The 26,683-nt window shown below is 38.5% G+C and overlaps 1 protein-coding gene across 3 annotated transcripts in view; it reads left to right on the top strand.

The window, feature by feature from the left end:
- The first annotated feature begins 286 nt into the window (after positions 1-286).
- LOC145678749 (uncharacterized) overlaps positions 287-26,683 on the top strand; it is a 144,939-nt gene continuing 118,542 nt past the window's right edge. For all 3 annotated transcript variants that reach the window (XM_081749215.1, XM_081749217.1, XM_081749216.1), the window contains exons 1-3: positions 287-418; positions 6,527-6,692; positions 13,368-13,537. In XM_081749215.1, the coding sequence (XP_081605341.1) occupies positions 413-418; positions 6,527-6,692; positions 13,368-13,537 (342 nt within the window). In that variant the 5' untranslated portion in view covers positions 287-412. The remainder of the gene's footprint in view (positions 419-6,526; positions 6,693-13,367; positions 13,538-26,683) is intronic.

Here is a 26,683-nt window from a genome sequence, read left to right as displayed (position 1 = left end):
GTAATCCTGTGGGTACTTGTTAAGTAAAGTCAAGTGTCCGATGAAGTCAAAGTAGATAGTTGCCGTAAGTGTTTCCGCTATTAGTTTTTAATAAAAATATTGCTTTAACAGTGAGTAGTTTAAATTAAATAATTTTAATAGTTATTACCTTGTTTCATCGGAATTCTTAATATGAACACTCAATTATTGTATTTGAGTCTAAAGAAGAAAATATTGAATTTGGTTGACGGGGAATAACTTCACACTGTTGTATATTTGGAATTTCGTGGCTCCCGAAGGGCCGAGTTAAATGATGAAGAAGAAAATATGCCAGAGTGATGTAGGTGTTTGGCGCGCAGTGTATCGTTCGGAAAATAACAACTGAATAACTGGATTTGATGTTTGTGAAAAGGATTTGTGAAGAAGATTCATCATGAAAGTATGCATTTTAAAGTATAATTTAAATGAAATAAGTTAAAGTATGTTATTTTGTGTATGTTCGATATTAAAGGTTGAAAAATTTTCACGTCATCAAGAAAGGAATACAAGAAAACATAGGCGTCATCACTAAATAATTCTGTTGGTGTATCACATTACATTTTCATAATAAATCGATAATATTGCTGTTATTATCAATTGAACAGCTGTTTATGAGGTGTTTTATTGTGTCAGTGATATCTGTTGGTAAAGTAAATATAGCAACTAACTGTATTAGTCGAAAATAATTTTGATATTGTGCGTCGAACTTAGAAACAAACGTATAAAAAGACATTAAAGCCAAAACTAGGCGAGGTACACTAATTGTTAAATAGTCAATGACTATTTAGCCTAACTTCTATATCTGGAATCATAATCCGGGATAGGATCCTGCCTGAAATCTCTTAAACAGGAACAGTAGAAGTACAAAACAAAATTGTACGGTAGTTGGTGTTTATAAATTACCGTAACACATTTGACACTAAATACTAAGTAGTTTTCTAACTAACAGGCAAATCTATAAGTATGCGTGTTTTGCTACAATATTACAACGACATATATGTATCCCGATACTATTTTTATGCGATCTTGTTCGATTATATTTAACTTTCTGGCATCCCTTTCATCTCTATCACTAAAGTATATTGTGGCATATATTGGCGAAGGAGTTCGTTTGGATGCACTCAAACAGACGGTTTTACCAAATAAAACATGATTTATAAGTAAAATATAATGTGAAACATTTTTCGTGAAGGAATGAGTGTGAATATAACTAATTAATGTAAGTGCACAGCATATTGAATTTTGAGTTAACTTCCGCAGAAGGCGGCCCCAAAATACAAAATTTATGGAAAAATGAACAGAAACACACGAAACATCAGCATGAGAATAGAAAAGAGTGAAGGATGACATTTAGAATCTCCCCCAACTCGTTTCATTGCTCCAGAACCTACTACCTTGTTTTTGTCTAAATTGTGATAAATGTAGAATACAACGGACCCTGTGGGGGCTTCTAGCTCTCTTCGCTCACTCAGCTATATTTTGTGAAATAAGTAACACTGGAGATTATATATGTACAAGATTGGGGAATAAACTAAAAGATACCCAAAGTGAATGGTCATCACTAAAGAAAGAACAAATAAGTGGTAATACAACATAGAAAAAAGGCTCATGTTGGTCTTATCCGAGGCCCCAATCTGCGGCAGTTTAGCCCGAAATTTGAAAGATAGTTTAAGCTTATCCTCTTTTATGTGTATACCCACGGCGCCTGCTCCCTACAGACGCACCCCGTGTTGCGCTCCTGTCCTGACTCTACACCTACACTGTATTTATGCTGAGCCCTCCTGAAGTCAATCTGCAAGTAGTAATGTAGATCCTGGTTTAGTGCATGATCTGCTAAAAGAAATACAAAGCTCTAAACTAACCTGAAAGTGTAAGAATTTGGTAGAACCGTCTGCTCGAGTAATAACGTTTGCTCATATGAATATGTTTTAACTACAACAGCTGCGCTCTCCCTCTATTATTATACAGGCTTGTTAATTAGTAGGCGTCGGAGCCTTGCAGTTGAAACGCAGAGTACGTCGAAGATAGTAAGGAGAGTAGATATGTGTGGACCTACTTTCAGGCATTTAACCCGTTATTGCTTCCATAGTCTAGTAACTTTGGATGTAAATTGTGGGTGTTTTTAGCGTGTAAATGCTTTTTGTTTCCACCGAAATCAACCGAGATTTTTTTTAAATGATCATAAATAAATGTGAATGTTAACAGTTTGGCTGTCGGTAATTGGTAAAGTGTTACCAGTATATGACTTTAAGCGATCGCAGTTACGAAATGACTACTAACTTACTGTATTGAGAAGTTTATATCGGCTAATTTTCTGCCGAACTACATGGTTGTCACAGCAGTTTCTACCAGAACACATGTACTTGCGAATGAAGTAGATTTGAGACTACTGATATTATGTAAAGGAAGTTGGTTGACAGCATGGTCTGTCCAAGTGGGGCCCAGCCCGAAAAAACCGGTGGTTTTTTTCGGGTAGGACCCAACTGAAAAAACTCATTTTAAAACCCACCTGGGTTTTTGAGCTTTTTGTTAGTATATTGTTGGTACAACTAAGGTGATCACATTGAAAGTGATTTCTATCAGATTTTGGTCTTTCTTGGGCGAATTAGATACTTTCGCGTTAAGGTATACAATGTATTTCAACATAGGACCTTTATAAAGTTCTGAATGAATAAAAAACCTTACCTTAGCTTGAGATAATTATAGAGCAAATTAATATATGGATTATGCTTATAGCCTGTTTGAAGTGATATATGCAATTTTATATTTTAGAAAATGCTTTCCGTGAATAGTGTGCTCGCCGACTTGGTGACGCCGAGGGACGTTATCCCTCATATGTTTGACGGGTTTAAGGCCGTAGGTGCTGATACTGCCATATAAATATGTAGTGCTTTAGTACAACTATTAGTATTATTTTTTTATTACCTTTGATGGTAACACAAGTGTTCTTTGGTAATTTTTTTCCGACAACAACAGTTTAGTTCAGGTATTTGTTGCTACTCTTCAAATAAGCATTCTGTAGAATCAACACCAGCAATAGCGTAAAAATTCTTGTCGAATTTAAAAGCTTAATGTTCGGAGTTCCGAAGACTACGTAACGTTTACTATTTCAAGTGCTCAATTCAAAATTCCGTACTAGTTGGAAGTTTCGATGTACAGGGTGGTCCGAAAGTGGGCGTAACCCCCTGTACTTTCAACAGTATTGTGTTAGTTATGGTAGAATGTCTGTACACGTTACCTTGAAGTCTTAAGAGTCTTAAGAATCATAAATATCGGTATGATCACCATGCATGGGATAACACAGCTGAATTCTGCGCCAAGTTCTCGCAGATGTTTTGCGGAGATAGTCCGGAGTCACGAGGGTGAAGGCGTGTTGACAGCTGCTCGTAATTTCTGCGTTATGTGACATCGAGTGTTTCTTGTTGCTTTATGAAACTCCAGAGACCATTGTCTGGTGTCGTCAGATCGGGATTTCTTCGAGTCCAGGCAAAAAGGAGCTGGTGAAGATGCATAACCTCTTCCACTCCAGCGCCAGGAAATGTCTGATTCAGAAAATTGCGCACGTGAATCACTAAATGCGCTGGTGCTTCATCCTACTGTATCACAACAGTGTTTTTGATACCATTTTCCTTCCAGTTGGGGCACCAACCACTCATTAAGCATCTCCAGGTAAGAATGTCCATTAACATCCTAAAACCGTCATTAAACATCAATTAGGGGTACGCGCACTTCCGGACCACGCTGTAGAGTAAAGAAAGCTGAATTTTCGAGGAAAAAACCGTCGTGAAAGAAGTACTCGTTAAGTTCCCGCAATTGAACGCGCAAAGCATCGGAAGTGAATACTTCAACAATAAAACCATTTATTTTACGCTGGAAAATATTTAAGTTCATTTAAGACATGTTGAAACACTTACTTTATAAAATATGAATTATGGCAAGAACCGTCTTGGAACAAGTGCTCGGGAAATTCCCATATTGAACGCAAAAATTATCGGAAGTGAACTTCTACAAAACATTTGGCGAATGTCACTGAGGCTTTTGCGATGATTTGATTTATATTTGTTCATTCGTCCTTTAGATCATTAGACGAATATTTTACCCCTATCAGATCTGACCTCCCCCCTTTGGAGTCTATCTGCCCCGTCCTGTATCCGCCCCTGGTGTACCACACATACTACAGGGTACCACTTTCGCTCTTTTAAGTTTAAATTTTCAGGGTACAAGCATGAGACACGCTAAATTTCCTGTATAGATTTTTTTTTCTTTCTTCCAAAATAGCTGTTACCCACGCTACAAAGCTCAATTTTTGGTCTTTTTAAATTTAAATTTTGATAGTATATGCATGAGACATTCTAAATTTGCTGCATAGATATTTTTCGGTGATCCAATGTAAAATTTCAAAATGGCGGCCATTTTTTTTTTTTTTCGAAATGACAGTGAATAGAAAATTGTTGCAAGTTGTGACAATGATGATCTTGAAATATAAATCACATTTTAACACTTTACCCCAAAGACATTTGAATATTTCGAAAAACCCAATTAAACTAAAAAAAAAAAAAAAAAACCGTATGGGCCCAGGTGGGTCGGCCTTTTTTTTAAAAAAACTGGGTTTTTCAAACCCTGGTTGACGATTTCAGTAAATAGAAATTAGACCACTTTCTTTTGGTAGGAAATTCGGAACTTCATTGCTTTGTGCAGTGTGAACGTACGGGTGAGTGATCTTGTGCTACTTTCGGATCATTGTAGAAATTCTGCATAATTAGCCCTGTAACTTGGAAACAACTTTTTTTTTTCAGTGTCCCGAGTAATTAGGTGATAACGATACATTTTCTGTTAATAGTTAGATTGATAATCTTGAATTTAATCGCATCTGCTGTGAATTTAATAGTAGCTGCTGTAGTACTTGAATTTAATAGTAATAGAAGTTATACCAATCCACTTTTGACTTTCACAGTTTGTATGCTGTCAATCCATTAATCAGTTGATTTTTTGGATTCACTCGTGCAGACGGTTCTACCAAATAGAAAATGTATAGTTAAATTACGATGTGAAACATTTTTCGTGAAGGAATGAGTGTGAATATAATTAAATATTGTCAGTGCACAGCGTACTGAAGTGAATTTTGAGTGATAGTGAGAGTGTGGTATATGTACGTGTGCTCTTCCAGTATCCTAGCGTTTATGCGTATACACCGGCCGCTGACGCACCTGCTCCCTGCGGACGCATCTACTCAGGCTCCCCTGATGCGCTCTATTATGACTGTTAGATAGCATTCATGTTTTTAGTGGCCGCCTAGCACAAGTTAGTTCGTGTTTTATGCTATACGTCCACACTGAAATATTTCATTTTGAATAGAAGCATAACTGTAGGCTCTCGTTTCGTCTAGAAGATGAGATGAGGACATACTCCCAGGTTACACTCTTTACATACTTTTATTGTCGTTACATATTTTATTTACACAGTTATTTACATGAAAGGAGCATTGTTCATTCTGAAATACGTTTTCTGGATAAATTATTCTTTTAAATTAATATATTTTAAAGGTAACCCAACCAAGAACCTCTTGTAACTTCAAATGGAAGAAACAGCAAATGGTCTCTGTCCGCGGCCTAATCAGGGATTGGGTTTATGTTGTGTCATGTTAGTTTAAGAGAGCTCCATTTGAATTTCCTGTAGGTTTGGATTGTGGCAGCAACCACGGCTGTTTTGAACTGGATACTCAGAAAGTTATTTTAGAGATGTCCAGCAACGAGACTTCTCGATGCAGGTGTTTGGTCACTGGACAGCTGTAGTCATTCAGACGGGGGAACCTGGCTGAGGCTGTCCATTGCGGAACTTTCCAACCCAGAGTTTGTTTTTCAGGACCACGCGGCCACGGGCGTTTGTCCTGGAATAGGAGCTAGCGAAAAGAGTTGTATAGCTACTGGTACACTTCTTCACATTAGCTTGGGTATCAGGCAAGGGAAAGATCCCTCGTGTTACGGGGTAGCTACTTACGTACTGCTTTTCTACCCAGCTGGAGGGTGAAGTTGGACACTCTTATGAATTTCCAACTTTTTCTCAACGCAGAGCTATTATGTTCAAACAGAAACGCAAACTAAAAGAACTTTATACAAAGTACAAGTTAAAAGAAGCATATATAAATATATTGACAGAAGTCCTTTTAAAAGTTGAAATTCGAACTAGGGCAAGATCTTTTTAAATGGTGACTCGATTTTTTTTTTTTTTTTTTTTTTTTTTTTTTTAAATACGGGTAAATGAGGTATTTAGAACATTTGTGAAAGCAAGCTAGTAATATAATACCAGAGGACTTTTATAAAGATAAATATGTATCTGTTTTATTTATGTTTTGAAAAGGAGTTACTTATTCCATCTGACGGGTTGCTAAATGAATAATGAACTTTCAGTATATTGTATTGTTGGAAATGTTGTAGCTACAAAATTTATATTTATTTATTTTTATTTATTTATTTATTTATTTATTTATTTTTGTCTGGTTTTGTTACAGATTATGGAAAATGCGTCAGAGGAGCGAGATGACAAGGTTACACCTCGCATACGAAAAGCGAAGGGTAAAACGAGAAAAGTACCATCAGTACGTACTGGAAAACTTATGTGGTCGAAGCAAAAGAAGAGAAATAAACCAGATTTTGTTTGGTATAAAAATGATACCAGTAAGTAACGCTTCTGAGGTCAATGCATGTATTGGTAAGAATGTCAATTTATAGATAATTTTAGCTGAAGTGGCCGATGTTGCCAGGAAAGAATAGGTTTTTGGACATGTTGGGATGCGTATTTAAATTAAAGTGAAATCATAAAAGCCCAGCTCCACCCACGTGCTAGTTATGTTAAAATTCATTTCAAACTATGAAGCCACTATTCTTTGTGAATTAAATCCCCTTCCACGCTTAGAATGTGCATTTGATAAAAACCTCAGGTCCATCCAAATACTAACAGTTTTCAAAAATGAATTTTAATCCATTCAAGCGTTAACTTATCTTTGCTATTTTATGAATGCGAAATGGGAAACTGAATTCGCCCCTCTCTCCTCAGAAGCGGAAGTTTCGAGAATTCGTGGCTTCATAATTAGTACGTGGGGTTCCTCGTTCGATCCCAGCTACGGCAAGGTGAGCTTTATGATGGATAGACACTATGTGCTTGAGTTTTTCCCACCTCATTCTATCATTTCGCTCATCATCACCGTCTCCCTCAGCATTGGCGAATAATCGTCGAAAAGCTTGGAATTTGAGCGCATTTTGTGGTTCGTATTGAATCCTAAACTGTAGGTCCACGTCTCATATAACCATGATACTGAAAATAGACGCTAAACTTCAGCCAATCAAACCAGCGGGTATAGAATTGTATAGCGAACAAACAAAAAGAAACATTGGCGCGCTAATGGTGTTAGGAGAATTCAAATAATCTATTACTTATTTCTCCATTCCAAAGATGTGCACATTTTTATCACATTCCGTGAGCTCTCACCGTTGTTGGTCGTTACTTTGAAAGTTGAGAAGGTTATGGTTTTAAATTCCATCCTTATGTAAGGACAGTCTTAACCGTCATAATCTAGAGTTGTTCTCATTTATGTGAAGCAGTCTTTCCTGACACATTGTTTCCATTTAAGAATAAGATTTAGCGCAGGAATAGCGAAGATAGTACAAAATGAAAAGAATTTAGTAAAAATAATAATGTACCTTACATTCTTATGAATTATAACACATACTGTTTCAAGGCTTCCTCGCCTTTTTTTCAGTGTGGCTTTTTCAGTTTTTTTGTTGAATACATAAGATATTGATGAAATTCTGCATTCTTGAGAATCCTTTAACTCGGATAAAAAAGTTAAGATGGGCAAAATTATTAAAATCTTCCTCTTAGAAAAACTCTACAAGGTAGAAGAAAGTTTTCAGAAATAATTGGTGTACTGAAAATAAGGTCTTATACTGGTAATTGTACATCGTCATAGGTGTTAAAAAGTTTGTTCTCAGACTTAAGTAGCAAATGTAAAATACAAGGTGATTCTTTATAGGGTTTACAACTTCAATCAGTTATAATTCTTTATTGCAACCACATACAGACTTGGTTTATAGGTCATTATACTGCAAAACACTTCAAGTTTGACTGACGTAGTGAGTAGTTGCGGATTTGACCACACGCGGCTCCGCCAGTCAGTCGTTGAGAATGGAGACTTTTACTGGTGCGCAAAGAGCTAGGTGCTTGTTTTGGTTTGAAAAAACGAAGTCGACAAGGAGTGTACAGCATCAGTTTCGCACTCAATACGGCAAGGAACCACCCAGCAGATCAACAGTGTACAAACGGCACCAGACATTTGTTGAAACAGGTTGTTCTGTGCGACACACAAAGGCTCTAGAGTGCTCACCCGTGACTGACGATGTGGTGAAAGCAGTTAGGGAGAGTTTTGTCCACAGTCCTCGAAAATCGACACGATGTGCATCACAAGAAACTGGTATCCCTCAGACCACTGTTTGGCGTGTATTACGTAGATGTTTGTCCATGAAGCCATACAAACTGTCCTTAGTTCAAGCACTGAGTGAAGCAGATAAACATACCCGACACGAATTCTCTGTTACCGTGTTGGATCGCATTAGTGGTGATGAGTCATTCTTGAACAATGTGGTATTCAGTGACGAATCAACTTTTCACCTTTCCGGCTGAATCAACACACAAATTGTCGTATTTGGGGCACGGAAAATCTACATGTGAACGTGGATCTGGTTCGTGACAGCCCCAAAGGAAAGGTGTATGGACCATTCTTCTTTGCTGAGATCATCACCGGCATCGCCTATCTTAACATGCTCATGAACTTCCTTGTTCCATAGTTCAGGGTTGGCAAAAACCATGGTTTTTATTGAAAAAAAAAAAGCCTTTTTTTTTTTTTTTTGGTTTAAATAATTTGCTCTATGCATTTATATCGCATATGGACAGAAACAAGTTTGTTTCACCTTAGTGTTATTATGCAACAACCGGGTTGTGCTGGAAGGGGTCACATAAGCTTAATGCGGAATCCAAACCGCTTCTCGGCTTATATCCGAGGCAAATTGCCCTGCATTTGAACTCGAAACCGGGAATAATTGGCCACAAATGCGATACGTCTGCCGGCTTACTCACGGATCCTAATAAAAATACGTTGTGCTGATCTTTACATACTTGATAATATAATTGTCAAGAGTTATTTCAGGACAAAAAGATAAAGAGTTGTACAAGTGAAACCATTATACGGAATTACATATGGACAATTTCAAAATACGGCAGAGTACAGAACTAATTTAGTCCAAGTTAGTTCACTACGACTTTTATTAGTCCAAGTTAGAGAAATACAGCGACTTAATTTGCATATCGGTAACAAAAGTGAATAAAGATACGAATCGTTTGAGTCCACTTTGGCTCTGACCCATTTATACATAAATAAATACCAAAGATACATCTGATTTCAATAAATGCCTCTCGTGGAGTTTGTATGACCCACCTTCCAGAAAAGTACGCCATTTCGATGTATTTTATCAATAGTAAACAATATTAAAATGAAAAAGTATTTAGGATTTTTCTTTGATTGCAATTGCATAACAATAATAACAAACTATTAAAAAATCACAAAAGAAACATTCATAAACTTATAAAAAAACAAAAAAAAAGTTGCTTTTGTAGTATAATCTCTTTGAGTAATGAATGGGGAATGTAGGTCTGAATATAATACGAATAATATACGGGAGTGAAACGTGATAACCCACAAATTTGTGTTCATCAAGATTTTACGAACACTTACACTTTTACGAACATTTTTCGTTTTTCTGGTTTAAACCAGTTTATTTTTTTAAATTATTTTTTAAACAGCTGGTTTAAACCAGCCAACCCTGCCACACTTAGATGAAGATGACCATGATGACCGCTTATGGTGGCAACAAGATGGCGCCCCGCACTGCCTGATAAACGTAAGGAAATTTCTTGATCAGCGTTTCCCAGATAAGGGGATACGTCGTGGTAGACCAATTGTTTGACCGCCACGGTCTTCAGATTACACGCCAAATGACTTCTTTGTGTGCGGGGGGGGGGGGGTTGTGAAAGATACGGTGTACACCCCTTCCCTACCTGATAATGTTAATGAATTGAAACATCGCATCACAATAGCCATCGCTTACCTTACCCCCAAAATGCTGGCTACTGTTTGGCAGGAAATCGACTTTCGTTGGGATGTGCCCAGGATAACTGCAGGTGCAAGCATTGAGCCATAATGGATTTGTCACAAAAAAACTTGAAGTGTTTTGCAGTATAATGACATTTAAACCAAGTCTATATGTGGTTCTAATAAATAAAGAATTATAACTGATTGAAGTTGTAAACCCTAAAAAGAATCACCCAGTATAATAGTTAGGTAAGACATTGATGTCAAATTCATCACATTTACTCAGTTTTTTCACAGATGATACACGTAATGGCGTAGAAGTTTAGAAAGCAGTTTTATTTATTTATTCTTGAACCTATGTATAACATTTTAGTTTTCTGAACTGTTGAAATTTAGTGTTCGAAGAGAGAATCTAAAAAGTGCTTTCTACGAGTTGTTCCACCATTAAGTGTTTCATTTATTATTCAAGTTAAGAAATGTTTACTGGAGAAACTGAGTGATTTTCACATTAACACACTAACATGCTATAAATATTAGTGTTTAATGGAAAACATTTTGTCCAAGAATAAGACAAATACCAATTGAAAGATCTCATTGAGCGGAACAAAATGATATGCGTCATGGTGAAAGCTCATGCGTAGTTTTCGAGAAATAAGTTTTTTTGTAAACCCAAAAATCGATGCTATGTGATAAACGTGCTATCTGTTAAATCAAATTGTATCCTAAAGTATAAACTAATGTTTACTGTCCAGAAGCGGGAAAGTAAAATAGAAAAAATTCCGAAATTCCAATTCCAAGTAGCTAAAATATGAGATTATAAGTCCAAAAAAAGGGTCCATAAAAAAATCTTTATCCTCCATTTAGACACCATAAAAATTAAAGATATTAATTTTTGGCAATTTTCCTGTGGGTTAGTACTTAAAAGCTACAATCATGCTAAATTTCGCCTTTCCACGTCAACCGAATGTACCATATCTTTTTATTTTATGTCAGTTCATGTAGTTTTATATTTAGATGTAACGCAACTTTGTGAAGATATTAACTTCCGTAACTTGGATTGGATTTCAATATCACTTTGCTGATATATTAAGTGCTTTCATACCGGTGTCCAGTTCGACGATGGGTGTCGCGGGTGCAAGGGGGACTAACCTCCTTACCATATAGACGGGGAATTAATCATGGAGCTAGAAAATTTTAACAAGCGCCACTCGCAAGCTTTTGCACAACTGAATACAAACAAAAGCGGGCCTAATTGCTGCACCATGCATAGTTTTTGAGATCTAGCATGAAACATATCCAAACATTTCAAGTTTTCCGGGCTACGACCATCGTCACGCAGGCGATTTTTTCGCGTTTTTACCATGTCCTCACTTTTTTCTTCATGTAATATCAGTCATGATTTTTTTTGCAATAGTTTATTCACATACAGAATTACTTTGTGGCATCAGCAGCAATTTTTGGCACTTGGCCACCCTGAGATATTACGCCAAAAAAATGGCACCAAAATCACAAACTTCAACTTTCGGACCCCCATAAATCAAGGGTGTCAGTAGTATCATAGCTATGGATATTTCTACAGACTCTTTACATGCAATAGTATTCAGCACAAAACTTATGAACCCCCCACTTTATGCCATCCCAAAATACAGCCCATTTAAAAGTGTAATTTTCTGGTGATTTCATGTGTTGATTTGCAACCCTGTATATTTATTTAGATGCGAAAGTTTATATTCTTGGTGTACCTCAGTCTCTCCTCTAAACATTCGTTTTTGCTTGGTGTTCTGATTCGTACGTCTTGAGCAACTGTAGTTTTCGTAAGCGCTTGCAAATGCAAAAATTGGTACTCCCCCGACAACAAAGATGGCCTGTATATACGACAATGCGAATGATGTTATTGACCTTCTCATGCACACGGTTCGTCACACTCAATTTTTTCTAAGTTTCGGAGATGGTCGAGCAACCATTTTCACAATTTTTGGACCACTTCAGATTGATTGACCCATCTTCATTGCAACTTAGAACTGTGGAATGAACTTTTAAGTTCAGTTTTAGGATTCAGTTTTAAGAGGTATTTTATCAGAATTATAAAAAAGTTTATAATAATGAAAAATTTTATTAGCGTGTCAGATTATCACCTGCTAAAAAGCACATCCAGGAAAATACGAGCTAAACCTTGAATCCTTAAAAGGTTAAAATTTTAGTAAAACATTTTCTCGTTGATCGTTAATTTAATAGCTCTATAAACAATTCATTGGAACTTGAGTGCGTCCACTGATTTGCACTTTTGTGTCCTATCGAATGATCGATTTTTTTGTTCTTACATTTTTTCAGGATTTTCTATTCAGAATTCAATAATTAAACTTTTTTTGTGTTACAATGGGAAAACCGGGGTGGAATGTACTGTTATATCTTCATTAAACTTGAAATACTTAAAAAACCTGAAATTTCCCAGGCAAAAACTTCGTTCCTCCCTCCCCCCCCAAAAAGCCATTTTTTCCGAACCCTTGGATTTCTAATACAGAATGTTATAACCATACGTGATTTCATATCCTTAAATACTTAACTTCTTTGGGTTTGTATAGTTATGGTTTTGTTCATTTTATCATGAACATATATTGGGAAGGATTCTTTATGGTTTTGTTCATTTTATTATGAACATATATTGGGAAGGATTGTTTCCCTTCGAGACAACCTATACAGAAATAGACACATCTCATTTTTAGGAAGTTACATGGTTGTAACTGTTCCAGTTTGCATTTCGATGAGAGTTTTACATGCAATGAATATTTATTTGGTACAGAATTTATTGGCTTCTGTGTACCAGAGAAATTAATGACAGCTCACTTTATTTGTTGTAAAAGAAAGCAATACTCCAGCTTTGTCCACATAAGAATCTTTGCCTTATCTGATAACTGTGATTCCATTCCATCTCTGCATGAGCTTTGAAGTGACTTATGCGCTTGCTCTATCGCGGAACTGTTAATACTAGAGCCATTTCTATCGCAGTTCAGGGTCTAATTTTGGAATATGAGGCCGAAAATTTGCCGTGACCTAGCCGTCCTAAACCGGTCCTTCTTCGGAAACATAAATGTGGTAGTATTAACGAGTAAATAGGTCATAACTTGTATTTTTATGAAATCGAATTGCACAAAATTCATGCTAATAATGAATAGTTGGTTATTTGTATTTACTTTTTTCTTTTATTTAGTAAACAAATCCTTTCGAAACACCCAGCTGTTAGCTAATAACAGAGCTTTGGCAAAGGCTCTTGCAGAACAGAAGTTGGAATCCAAAACCCTTTGTGATAAAGTTCTTCAGTTACAAGCGGAGATAAATGAACTGAAGGAAACGAATGGGAGACTGGAAATTCAAGCCAATGTAAGTATTTGTATCAGAAAAGAATAATATATATAAACTGTGTATCATTAGAAGTAGTTGGGTATGTATTATTGGCAGTAATGTCTTGTTATATGATGCAACCTGTTCACAATATTTGCACCTAATGTATGAAGTGTAGATTGGTACTGTTTTCCATTTCTATTTTGTACAGTTGATTATTCTTATCCCATTGTCATCTCTGGTGAGATATGAGATTTTAGCTATTAGTGGTATGGACCAGGAGTATTATTGATATTTCTACTTGCTCTAGAAGTAGGTGGGTCACGGACTTGCTACATGCTCGATTGTTTTTATATAATGAAGTTAAGTTGCAGATGAAATTGTAAATTAGATTAAATTGCGATTTACAAGTTTTGGTTATAATGTGTAGAAAGCTAAAGAGTTGGTAAGTTGGACTAATAATGAGTTATAAACTAGAGGTTTAAATTTGATTTTGATTTGATTTGATTTTAAGTTTAGCGTTCCGTTCGGCAGCTAGGCTATATGAGACTTGGACCTACAGTTTAACGTAGGATCCGAACCACATGAGCTCCCGCTGGGAATTGAACCCGGATCTCCCATGCCAAATTGCGCTGCTTGTGTTGCTTATTGCTGGCGGGAAAGAGAGGGAGGGGGCGAAGGAGACTACAATTAATGGATGATATAAAAACAGAAAGATCATACGCGAAGACGAAGAAGTTAGCGGAGGACCGTGGAGCATGGAAGCTTCTCAGCTACGGCAAGTGACCTGCCAATAAAGGCAGAATACCTGTGATGATGATGAGTGTTGCTTATTATGAATTATATATAGGGATTGCGCATTATGTGTACAGAATAAAGGAGATGTTAGAGAAATTACTGGTGATCATAATGAATTTAGTTGGAGTGTTTTAAGGTTGCGGAAACCATGTTGATCATACTTGTGAGATTTGGATGTTTGAATGTAATCAGAAGACCTAAAGCTATGGGCTGAGCAACTTTCTTATATGAAACCAGTCCCCTCCAGATCGTTTACCGAAGCCTAATTCCCTACGAGAACTGGTCGTCTTCATCGAAGAAGTACTAGAAACCCAGATGCAAAACCCTTTCTATGTTCCATACAAGTTTAACTCCTCAATACCCCATCACAAAGATACAGGGTTTTCATAAAGTCTGGACGGATTTAATTCGCTTATAATTTACATAAAAATGCTCATATTGAAATCAAATAAAGTGCAAACGGTAGCGGAAGGATTAAATTTTTACCTGTAATCTGCACAAGCTCAGTTCATTCACCGCCACACCTCCAACTGAACTTAGCATGCCACTTTTGGATTGCACTCTCAGTCGGTGCCGGCTTTTTGAACTCTTTGGTGAACTTTCGACACACCAGAATTGGCTTTGCCCTCCCTCTCCCTCTCTCAACGTGTTCAGAGTTGCCGCTTATCTAACAGTGTGGCCAACTAAAAATTTAATCCATCCGCTACCGTTTGCACTTTATTTGATTTCATTATGAGCATTTTTATAAAAATTATAAGCAAATTAAATCCGTCCAGACTTTATGAAAACCCTGTACACTTTCACCACTTGGGTAGCTACTACTGCTTCCTATCTGATTATGTATTACGAAAGAACTATTGAGTATCTTTTAAGAAGTGTCATTCGTAAGACAAAATATCTTAAGAACTACTGCGATTGATCACCACCAATCTTTGGTCAAGATGTAGAGGGTTAAAAGCTATGAATCCAGCTTGTTGATGGAGGCGATGATTGAAATAAACCATTTCCTGTTTATACTTGGATTATTATAAAGCGAAAACGGTAATAGAAAACGGAGAGCGGGTTTTGTAATCAATTTAGCGTCCCAAGAATATATTTCTATCTTAAAAGTGTTCATCCCGGCGAAATTAAAATACCGCTAATTTTACACTAATTATGTGATATCTTCAAATAGATAAAAGATAATTGAAATACGGAACAAGAGCGCCCTAGACAATATTATTTTGAGTGAGGTACCGTTATCACAAGTCACCTAGTGGCTTTCCGTTTTCAGCTGTTTAGAAACGCGAAAATAAATGCCGATTTTCAAAATGGCTCGAAATTGAAAGCAGATAAGTGAGTCGTGATAACGGTTTCTCATGTAAAATAATATTGTCTAGGGCGCCCTTGTTCCACATTTCGATTATCTTTTATCTATTTGAAGATATCACATAATTACTGTAAAATTAGCGGTATTTTAATTTCGCCGAGATGAAGTCTTTTAACTTTAATCTCTCAACTAAAATCGGAAGTGGTACATTTAACGTTGATCGTTATAGAGTAAAAGCAATGACTTAGCGAAAAGCGGTTTTCTGCAGTCAGTTAAGCGTATCCCAAGAATATATTTCATCTCCAATCTAATATTGGGCCGCGGTAGCTCAGTGGTAGAGCGTTCACATGTGGTGCATGGGGTTCTTGGTTCGATCCCAGCTCCTGACATGTGGGCTTTGTAGTGAACAGTGTGCATGAGTTTTCTTGGGGTTCTCTCGTTTCCTCCCACTTTATTTATTCCACGGTTTCATTCATTTCTCATTACCGTCTCCTTTAGCCTAGCCGGGATAATCGTGGGATGTAAAGCTCTAAGATTTCATTTAATTTAATTGTTCCACTCTAGTCTTTCTATTAAGATCGAAAGTGGTAGAAATCTACTATCACTTCCGGTCAAATATTAAGTGAACAAAGGAATTTAGAGTGGAAAATAAATGACGTAACAAAAAATAGTAAAAAGAATCACAGACTCAAAATTTACAATATAAGCACTTTCGCTAAAATGTTCATTATGAAAGAAAAGAAAAAGGACAGTAAAGTAGCTGTAAAGTGTTGAGTGGGCGCCACGTTAAAGTGGAGGGTCACATATTGATGTTACCAGCCTAAAACTAGGGTTTAGTGAAGGAACAAAGGAAAAAAAAAAACTAACTAATGAGGCTGATGGGTCGGTGTAGGATTGCGAAATAATAAATGAAGTTTTTTTTTAATGTAGAGGGGAAAGATTGAAACATAAAAATATATAAATTAATGAAAAAACTAACGAAAAATAAATTAGAAATAATGAACAAAAAATGGAAGATAATGTGTTCGTTGGTGCGATTGAAATGTATAAGATGTATATCACTTTCAAAGAAAGAAAAAAAAACTACAGTAATTGGTTAGTCAGAGTAGTCCCCGGCTGCAGCCGCACACTTTTTGCCATCTTTCAGCCAGCGATTGTTATTCTATGACGAACGAAGTCAAGAGTTTGCGATGCGAAGGACACCGCAATCGCATATTTCTTCGCCCGGTTATGAAGAAAAGTTCTTGCCCTGCCAAGAAATGATTGAGATCTCGGAAGAGAGGGTAGTCGCTTCCAGAGATGCTAGGAGAATACGATTCATACATTTTCGGCCTGCATTATCGTGTGTTTGTTGTTCATTACTGGATGCTTGCGGACAAATTTGCGGTGAATTTAATGAAGTTCAGCACTGTAACTGCCTTCGGTGATAATTTCTCCTCGACAGAGGAAGACTACATGAATCAGCCCCACCACAGGCGACCATACCAGCAGCAATGCTTTCTGCGGGCGGAGGGAACCGTCCTATACATTGATTATGAACCAACCACTGTGCTGACCATTTACAATTACAGTTAAATTTTTGAGCTTTCGACATCTGTGGGCGTGTTAGCCCGTCACTTCGTCCCTCTGCGATCACACTACCCGGGGAATAGGGGAAGAAGGAAGGAAGCGACTTGGGACCATTATGTAAGGTACCATCCTGCCATTCCCTGGTGTAAATGAGGAAAACCCCACTCAGGCTTGTCTGTAAAAGTTTTTTCACTTTTTTTGGCCGAATGTCCTGACTGGAATCGAACCCGGGACCACTCGCACCAAAGATGAGAACGTTAGCGATTACGCTACGTAGGGCCACTTATTTACAATTGTCGTGGCAGATTAGTTTTTCATCATAAGGGATAATCCACTTTAGGAACCTTTCTGGTTTTTCTGTAGTAAGAAAACTGTTCACATATAGACAGCGGACCTTATTGGCAGGTGTCAACTTACGAAATGAAATGACCTTTCAGTTCTCCACGTCGCACGATTATGTCGGTTAGGCTAAAGGAGACGGTGATTATGAGAAATGAATGAAATGGTGGAAGGAAGAAAGTGAGAGGAAACGGGAGAACCCCGAGAAAACCCACGAGCATGGTGTTTGTTCACCACAAAGCCCACACGGCGCGAGCTGGGAAGTAGGGATCCAAGCACCGCAGGTGAATGCTCTACCACTGAGCCACCGCGCCAGGTGTCAACTTATGTAGCAATACTAGTCTCAACTTTTCCACGTTACTGATTACGTGGAGCCGCTTAACGATAGTGGTATTGTATCTAACTCGTTTGCAATTGTACGAATACTTTTCCGAGGGTCTGCTTCTACTGTTCCTGACCAGGTCATCGGAACATGCTATTGGCCGGTGAACTGATTTTTCAGTGACCAGCACGAAATTTTATAAACCAACAGCGTATGGTGCGTTCATTCATCACTGCTGGCCAAATACATTGTTGATCATCATACCCTCAACAATGCTTTCTGCGTGTGTAGGGGTGGTTTTATCTTTCGTACACATTGATTATGATCGAACCACTGCCCTATGACTTTTTATACGATTGTCGTTGTCGGTTTGTTTTTCGCAACATGAGGTGCAGAAGTCTTAGTTTAAACTTAAAAGAAAATCACTCGCAGTTGTGTATTCGTACCGCGATGTTACACTTCGGAGCCGCGGTGGCTCAGTGATAGAGCGTTCACCTCTGGTGCATGGGGTCGTTGGTTCGACCCCACCTCGTGCCAAGTGAGCTTTATGGTGGACAAACACCGTATACATAGCTTTTCTCGGGGTTCTTCCATTTCCTCCCACTTTCTTCATTTCTCATCAACACCGTCTCCTTTAGCCTAGCCAGCATAATCGTGGGACGTAAAACTTAAAGATTTCATTTTCCATGTTACACTTTCACACAACCCTGTTCAGTAACACATGTCTTCCTGACTGACGGGGTATACTAGCCTGTTTGCTGGACGTGTACAATTTGTGATGTAGGGGTGACCTAAATCCATTTATTGATTGCATTACAGAAGGTGGTTTCCAAGCAGACATAAATTCAGGTATTTCAATCAATCCAATTTAATAGAATGAAAAGTGTATAGAAAGAATAAAACAGAAAGTAAATTGGCGAAGATTAAAAAAAAAAAAAAATAAGTTTATGGAAATAGAGTGGGTTAAAGCCAAAGAGGCAGTTCGCAAATAAGATAGAAATATCCTATCTGGTCAAAAGTATCTGGACACTCAGTGATACAAAGTCGGAGTGTCCTGAGGCAGATATTAATAGGGTGTTGGTCCCCCTTTTGCATCTGTGACAGCCTGCACACGTCTAGGAAGACTTTCCACCAGTTTTTGAGATGTGGCAATAGGAATGGACGTCCAGGCGTCCATCAGAGCTGAAGTGAGTTCTTGCAGGGAAGATGACCGTCTTGGCTGGCTACGTAATTTGCGCTCCAACTCATCCCAAAGGACCTCAATGGAATTGGGCCAGTCCAGTTTTTGAATGCCCATTTCGTCAAACCATGGCTAACTGATTCATACTAGCTTTGCTATATTCAATAACTTACACTAGCATAGCTTATAATAAACTTACAATAAATGTTGCTTTGCTCAGCATTTATATTTTAATCTAAGTTAAACCATGGCTGTATGTCTCGATGTGTGACTGGGGCAGTTATCCTGCTGGAAGAGAAGTGGACCCTCCCCAAAATATTGCCATAGAGTTAGGAGAGCAGCGTTGTCCAGAATGTCCAGAGAGTCCATGTTTCCCACAACACGAACTAAGGGGCCCAGTCCAAACCATGAAAAACACCTCTACACTGTGACGCTGCGCCACCAAACTTCACAATCGGCACAATGCAGTCATTGCAGAAGCGCTCGCCGGACATCCGCCACTCCCAGACCCGTCCATCGACTGCTAGATTGTATACCGGGATTCGTCACTCCACTGAACACGTTTCCACATATCCAACATCCAATGTCGGTGAGCTTCGTACCATTCCAATCTACGCTTTGCATTTTGGGGACTGATGTTCCGCTTGTGCGCAGCTGCACGACCCTGGAATCCCAGGTTTTTAAATTCACGACGAACAGTCCTATTGCTAGCACTAACGCCCGATGCACTTTGAAACTCCTGTGTGATTTCTACCAATGGGAGTTCGATTTTGTTTCACTACACGTTTGAGCGTTCTTTGGCTGCGTTCAGTAAGTATTTTCGGCCTGCCACTTGGTTTGTCGGTCGTTTCATTGACTCGACGTTTCTACTTCAAATTACATCCCCCACAGTGGATTTCGGCCTCTAGCATGTCCGTAATTTGACGAACAGATTTCCCACTACGGTGGCATCCCACTATCACGCCACCATCAAAGTCACTGAGCTCTGTGTAGACTTAATCATTGTAGCACGATCGCATCACTGTGACCTCACACACTACTCCCGATACTGTTCTCACTTTCAGTTACTCGCCACTTAACGTCACCGGCCTGATCCACTTCTTCGGAGGGGTGTCCGGATACTTTTGGCCAAATACGATATATATATATTTATATATACGCGCAGGTCCAAGGGGGCTATAGGGGCTATAGCCCCCCCCCTCCTTGACGCTTAGATATACACTGGATAAAATGGACTTCAAACCTGTTTTACACTGGAAAAGCGGCAAACTATGGTTTAGCCCCTCCCTTGATCATATCCTGGATTCGTCAGTGTATATACATATATAGTTTTGTTATTACATAGTTTAGTTATTTATTGGATCTAAAATTTATAAAATATAATATTTAGATTGGAATATACATGTATAAAGAACAAATAGCGAACGTTATAGAAGTTAGACCAAATATAACAATAATAAATAAGCTTTGCACATTTCCAACATTATATTTGTATTTTAGTGGTTCAGATTCTATATTTTACTATAGGTTTTCGTCACATGTAGCCTCGGTGCTAAAAAGAACAATAGACTTTAACAAAGAAACAAACATACATATTGGAAAGGTACTTAAAATTCAAATATAATTTTGATAACATAAGCCTCGCAACAGCATCCTCAAACTTCGCCGAGATTACAGACAAAAGATCTCCTCCAGTTCCTTACCAGAGGGTAGCGTTCCCAAAACTGATGCAACGTTCCCTCTTTGTACTGCCATGCTGATGCGTTGCAGTAGAAAAGAGGTTGCTCTAGCATCTCCTGACGATAAAGAAATGCGGTGACCAACTTCTTTTATAAAGTTAAGGCCTTCGAGACCCCATGAACCACCCGATTCAATAGCTATAGCGACAAAATTATATTTGTCGAGTAAATTGCTATACTTCCTGCGTTTTTCTGTTTCTCGGCGAGCAGCCACGTTGCCAGCTTGTGCTGAGGAAGAATGTAAATTTGAAGGGGCGAAGGTGTCGGAACAAGTAAAATCCCATAGAAGTGCTTTTCCTTTCTTCCACGGTATTAGGGTCATACCATCTGGCCTCTTGCCGTCTGCACGACTGCATCCCAACGGTTCACATATAGAAGGAACGCCTGCTGAAATTAGTGCCCTCATGATAATGTCGTTGACGCTGGAGTGGCGTGAATATCTGCCCGCACTATTGGCACAGGAGAGTCCATGAAGGCCCTTCTTGTCTACGACACTTCTACAGGCAGGACATCTGTGTTGCTCGCAAACATCTGCTCCCAAACGCAGTGCACTAGCAATTCGAAAACTGTCATTGGGAAGATGTAATCCTAAAGAAGGTGACGGGATAGCATGAAGCCAAGCGCCTGCTTCTGGAGATGATGTAGCTAGAAGTCTGGCCTTATCTTCTGGGTTATCGGATGACTGAAGTAGAGCTGAAAAGTGATGACTTATAAGAGGATTGTAGTCCTCTCTTATCAAGGTCAGGGGGATCTGATCCCACTATAGATGACCACTTAGCAATGCTATCGTTGACATCCGAATCCGATACTAGGCTAAGATCTTGTTGGAGAATGGTCTCAATGGCTTAGCGCCATAGAATGAAGACAGGAAGGATGAAATAGCCAGATCCATGGCGCGACGAATGCCGAGACCTCCGTGGTTAACAGGAAGGGACGCCTGCAACCAAGAGTTTTTGTTGAGTGAACAATTCAGGATAGATTCTAGACCGGTTTTCGAGGTGTTGTCATAGCATTCCAGTAGATCAGCATCCCGCCAAGAAGGAGCACAGCGAAGAAAGTATAGCAGCCTTGGCATGGACAATGAGGCACGTAGTAGGTAAAAGGCAGAGTGAGCTGAAATCAAGGAAAGACGTGTAAAGAAGAATTCTAATTTAGAAATTTTGTCTTTTAATATTGTTCGTCTTGCCTCATTAGATAATGCTGCTCCTAATAAGCTGGCGTCATCTGTCGAAATTCTTTGAATCCCAGGCGCGGCTTCGTCAAACAGCTTGAAGAGGTTATTAGACTGCTCATTGGAAACTCCGAGAAAGCTGACCTCACATTTGGAGAAATTCATTTGCAATCCGATCTCCTTAGCCCGTCTACGGATCATTTCTAATGTGTCTAGTACTGTATCCTTGTCTCCAGCTATAGTCCCGTCATCCAAATACCATATGTTCAGTTCTGTATTGATACTATTAACGATGGATTGTAAAGTTAGTGCGAACAAACCAGGGCCAAGAGGGTCGCCTTGTTGTACGCCACGCTGAGAGAGGATTATTTCATCTCCTAAGTATAAGTTGCTCGGTTGCGAGTAGCACTGATGTACGTATCGATAAATTGATGGAAAATTGTTTTTTACCTGTATGAGCATAGAGTCACGATTCAACTCGTTAAATGCGTTTCTGAAGTCTATTTTCAGAAAAACTTTCTCCTGCTGGTGTGGAAAAGAGTAATACATACGAGCAGCGTGGACTGCTGCTTCTGCTCCATGTGAGACGCAAACTCCAAGTTGGTGTGGGGATAGAAAATGTGTTAGAGGTTCTCTAATTCTATGGCAAATGATTTTGGCTGATAATCTCCTCCACACATTGCCTATTGCGATAGGACGAATGCCGCCACTTTTCTTCCTCAAAGCTATTAGTGATGCTCCAAAGAAAATAGGTCTAATTTCTGTGGGCACATTACCGGAAATAATCAGATGGAGAAAATCGCAGATGGCGTTAGTCAGGTGGTCTTTAGTTTTGCAGTCTTGGGAGAGTAGGAGGTCCTTTAATATTGAAGGACGGAGACTGTCCATACCTCCTGATGACCTGGAAGGAAATGATTTAAGTGCCTTCGTAAACTCGTCAACTGATATTCTAGGTACTACAATACTGGGCTCAATGAGATCGGGAGGTTCAAAAGGGTGGCTGTGAGCCGGATGTTTCTCTTTTAATGCTTCTGATACCGATCCATTCGGAGAAGCTATAGTATCTTCTGAGATGAGAAGCCGTACTGCGTTGCGGACATCACCATCTACTAATTTGTTCTCGACATTCTTAACGTTAAATGTGGAATTTACTGGTCGTCGAGCTTTGAAGGATTTTTTACTGTGGTTAGGAAGGGCTTCGCAACGAGAATCAGACCAACATCGCACTCTTTGTTTAACCCATGATGTTAAATTATTCACTTTGTCAGCTTTTGATGGCACGCACAGTGTAACGTAAGGAAAGAAGAAGAGATCCATCCAAGCTTCTAAGTCGTTTGTACGTATAATCTGTTGCAATACCTCGCACAGAGAGTCTGCCACTGTAGCTCTAGCCCCTCGAGGTACCCTGCGCAACATTGGAATAGAAGACTTCAATCTTGCTAGATGCTTATTGCATTTGGAGATCAAAGTTTTTCTTGGGTGATCGAATTATCAATGGATGATTGCGACTTCCGTGAAAGCGAGCATGATTTGGTTTTATTGATATCATAATGGCACCTGCTATTGTGAATTGCTAGGCCTTTTAAACTAACAAACAATTTGTTGCAAAGCTTACAGGTAGTCTCGTTAGGCCTGTTTGAAAAATCAATGCTCATGTTTAATGCGGTATCATTTTGGGTTTGATTTCTTTGATTAAATTTTGATCCTGATGCGTTGCTTACATGCGAGAAATCTGCATTAATGGCCCTGCAGTCTTTATTGATATCATCACTAATAGCAGTGAAAGGATTACTGGTATCATTAGAAGAGTCACGATCATCTTCCATAGTTATTATAAAATTTTAAATTTGAATTTTAAATTTAAATTACACCCAACTAGATTGTTGGAAATGTAATATTATTTGAAAAATAACGACCATTAATTGAAAATAGCAATTTGAAAATAGCAAATTTTCAGTCAATCATCTGAACCACTGAAGCGATTCGAAAACGGATTTCACCAAAAGTCCCATCAAAACTTCAACCACACATTACTTCATAACAAAGAGCACAAAACCTCAGTTCACCTTCACTAAACGAAGAGAATTGCGCAGAACACGAAACACACGTCTGCTTCCAATACATCATACATACCATCTCACCTGACATCGAAATCCTTTCCTGGCCTATCCTTACACTTTCAGTACGAGAAATATCCCTTCGAAGATTTCGTACTATAACGATACCATTAATAAATATGTATAGACTGATACGAACAATAGTCCGTATCGTGTGACATCATCATCTTGTATGACCAGATCTAAACATCCATGTTGTGAAGTTGTGTAACCAGACATGTATAATATATAATACGCAGAGAAACCATTAATAGTGGATTATTTTCAGTTATAAAGAAGGCATTTTGGAAAAATAGAAAGGTAAATGCAGAAAATCTTCGGGAGATACATTAGTGTAATATGTTTCATTTTGCGTGTTATCATTGAAATATTTAGTGAGTAAATTACGTTAACGAACTTAGGACAAATTATATGTTATAGTACCTCCACCGAAGAATGTCAGAAACCCAGACCTGAAACTTGTTCTATATTCTGTGCCAGTTTATCTTAATAATGTCTCATGACAAAGATGACACGCATTACGTACCAGTTTGGTAGTTGGGATTCTTCAGCCCCACTTACACACTTAAATACAGTCATTGGTCAACCTTCTATATTGACGAAACTACAACACTTACAATATGCATCAACGATCACTGATACTCTTGCAGCGCCCAAAATTTTCCATGCACCCCTTCCAGAACACCCGATCCATCTCAAAAGGAATTTGACTACGCTTTCCACATAATGTTTCCACAGATTTTTCCATGTCTCTCAAAAAGAGATGGGAAGAAACAGTGTGATTTTATTTGCAAATCCTCCTTTGGTTGTAACCATTTTGTAATGACATACCTCAGTGCACTCATTCTGTTTCCCGTATATTTTTTCTATCTGCCGATTTCTGTTTTATTTAAGTTAAACTTTCGTTTGTAGTTTCATTCTACATTATTTCCTATTTCTTATTGCTACTGTTTAATTATTTATTGTTTTTCTTTTTAATTTCTTCATTGATTTATACGTGTATTTTTCAATCTTTTCTCTTTAAATTATACAGGATTTTCTCTTACTTTTTTTTTATTTCTTTCTTTCTCACAATCCATTTCAAACTTTCCGTACTGAGCTCTGTTCTCAAACTGGTAACAGTAACAGGTTGTACTTGCGTTGTAATATGGCCCCCACCTGGACTACCACAGATACTTCATTGTTCTTTAATTTTTAGCTTTTCTCTCTACCTCGTTCTGCGATTTCACTTAACGCTTCATTTTTTTTTTTTTTTTTTTTTTAGGCATATGTGCGTGTGTGATTATTTGCACTATTTTCTGGTATGTAATTAATGCATTTATATTAGGTTGGTGCGAATGAAATGTCTACCTATGTCCGTGATTTCCCAATACCAATGAGATTAAAACTACAATACCTTTAATCAACATAGTCGCCATCTGCATGTGCACATTTTTACCGTTGCTCAGCTAACAATTGATTCCGTGACGAAAGAAGTCTTGGAATCTGCGATGTGAAAAAAATTTCTATCGCACGTTGCACCACCGAATTGTCAGGGAAGTTTCTTCCTCCTAGAAAGTGATCTTCTAGATGCTGGAAGAGGTGATAGTAGGAAGGAGAGACGTCAGCAGAATACAGCGCGGGCAGAAGGTTTCATTCTTAACTAGTGAAGAGTCTGTACCGTCTTTTGAGCGGCATGTGGGCTTGAATTGTCGTGCAGTGTGAGAACACCAAGTCTATTGATCATTGCTTAATGGTTGCGGACAAGTTTGGAACATGTCGTGGAGTTCAGGACAAACGATCCGCAGCCGTGGTTTTGCCTCGACGGATAAAGAGGTAATGAATTACATCCATCGTAATAGAAGCAACAAATACTCCGGGTAACGGGGGCCAGTGGTAGAGCGTTCACCCCTAGTGCATTGGGTCAGTGGTTCGATGCCAGCTCGAGCCAAGTGTACTTTGTGGTGGACAGACACCTTGTACGTGGGTTTCCTCGGTTTTCTCCCACTTTCTTCATTCCTCCATTTCATTCATTTCTCATAATCACAGTCTCCTTTAGCTTAACCAGCATATCCGTAGGACGTAAAACTCAGTTATTATTTCATTCCATTTTCCGTGTAGAGGGGTGGTTTGGGACTCTGTTCTGGACTTGACCACGACCCAATCAATGTGGTAAATTACGATTGTGGTGCAAGATCCATATTGTATTAGTTAGGACAATATAATCCAGGAAATCTTCCAAATGATTCCATACACTCAGAAAACTCCACAACTTCAGACGGCGAATGTTGTTGGCAAGCGTCAACTCACGTGACACGTATGAGTCGAACTTTCCCACCTTTAATGGTTGCACGGAGTTTCTGACCGACAATGGTTTGCTAAATACCTATCATTACTCATCTGTAATCCCATCTTTTCTGAGGGTCTGCTTCCACGGTGTTCCTGAAGAGCTCAACCCAACATGATGTTGGTCGACGCTGGCGGGGCTTATTTTGCAGTGCTGTGTCACTGGGACGAAATTTGACATACCAGCTGCAAATGGTGCAGTTATTCGTCATTCCGGCCCGAAAGAACTGTTAATTTTTTTCGGCTTGCTATGCAGAATATTCAGGATTCAAATTCTTAAAAAAAAAAACTCACAATTATGTTCTCCATGATGTAC

This window comes from Thermobia domestica, chromosome 2 (assembly GCF_964235325.1).
Source record: "Thermobia domestica chromosome 2, izTheDome1.hap1.1, whole genome shotgun sequence".
NCBI classification, from domain to species: Eukaryota; Metazoa; Arthropoda; class Insecta; order Zygentoma; family Lepismatidae; genus Thermobia; species Thermobia domestica.
The sequence above is the reverse complement of the archived record's forward strand: the minus strand, read 5'-3'. Positions and strand labels throughout refer to the sequence as shown.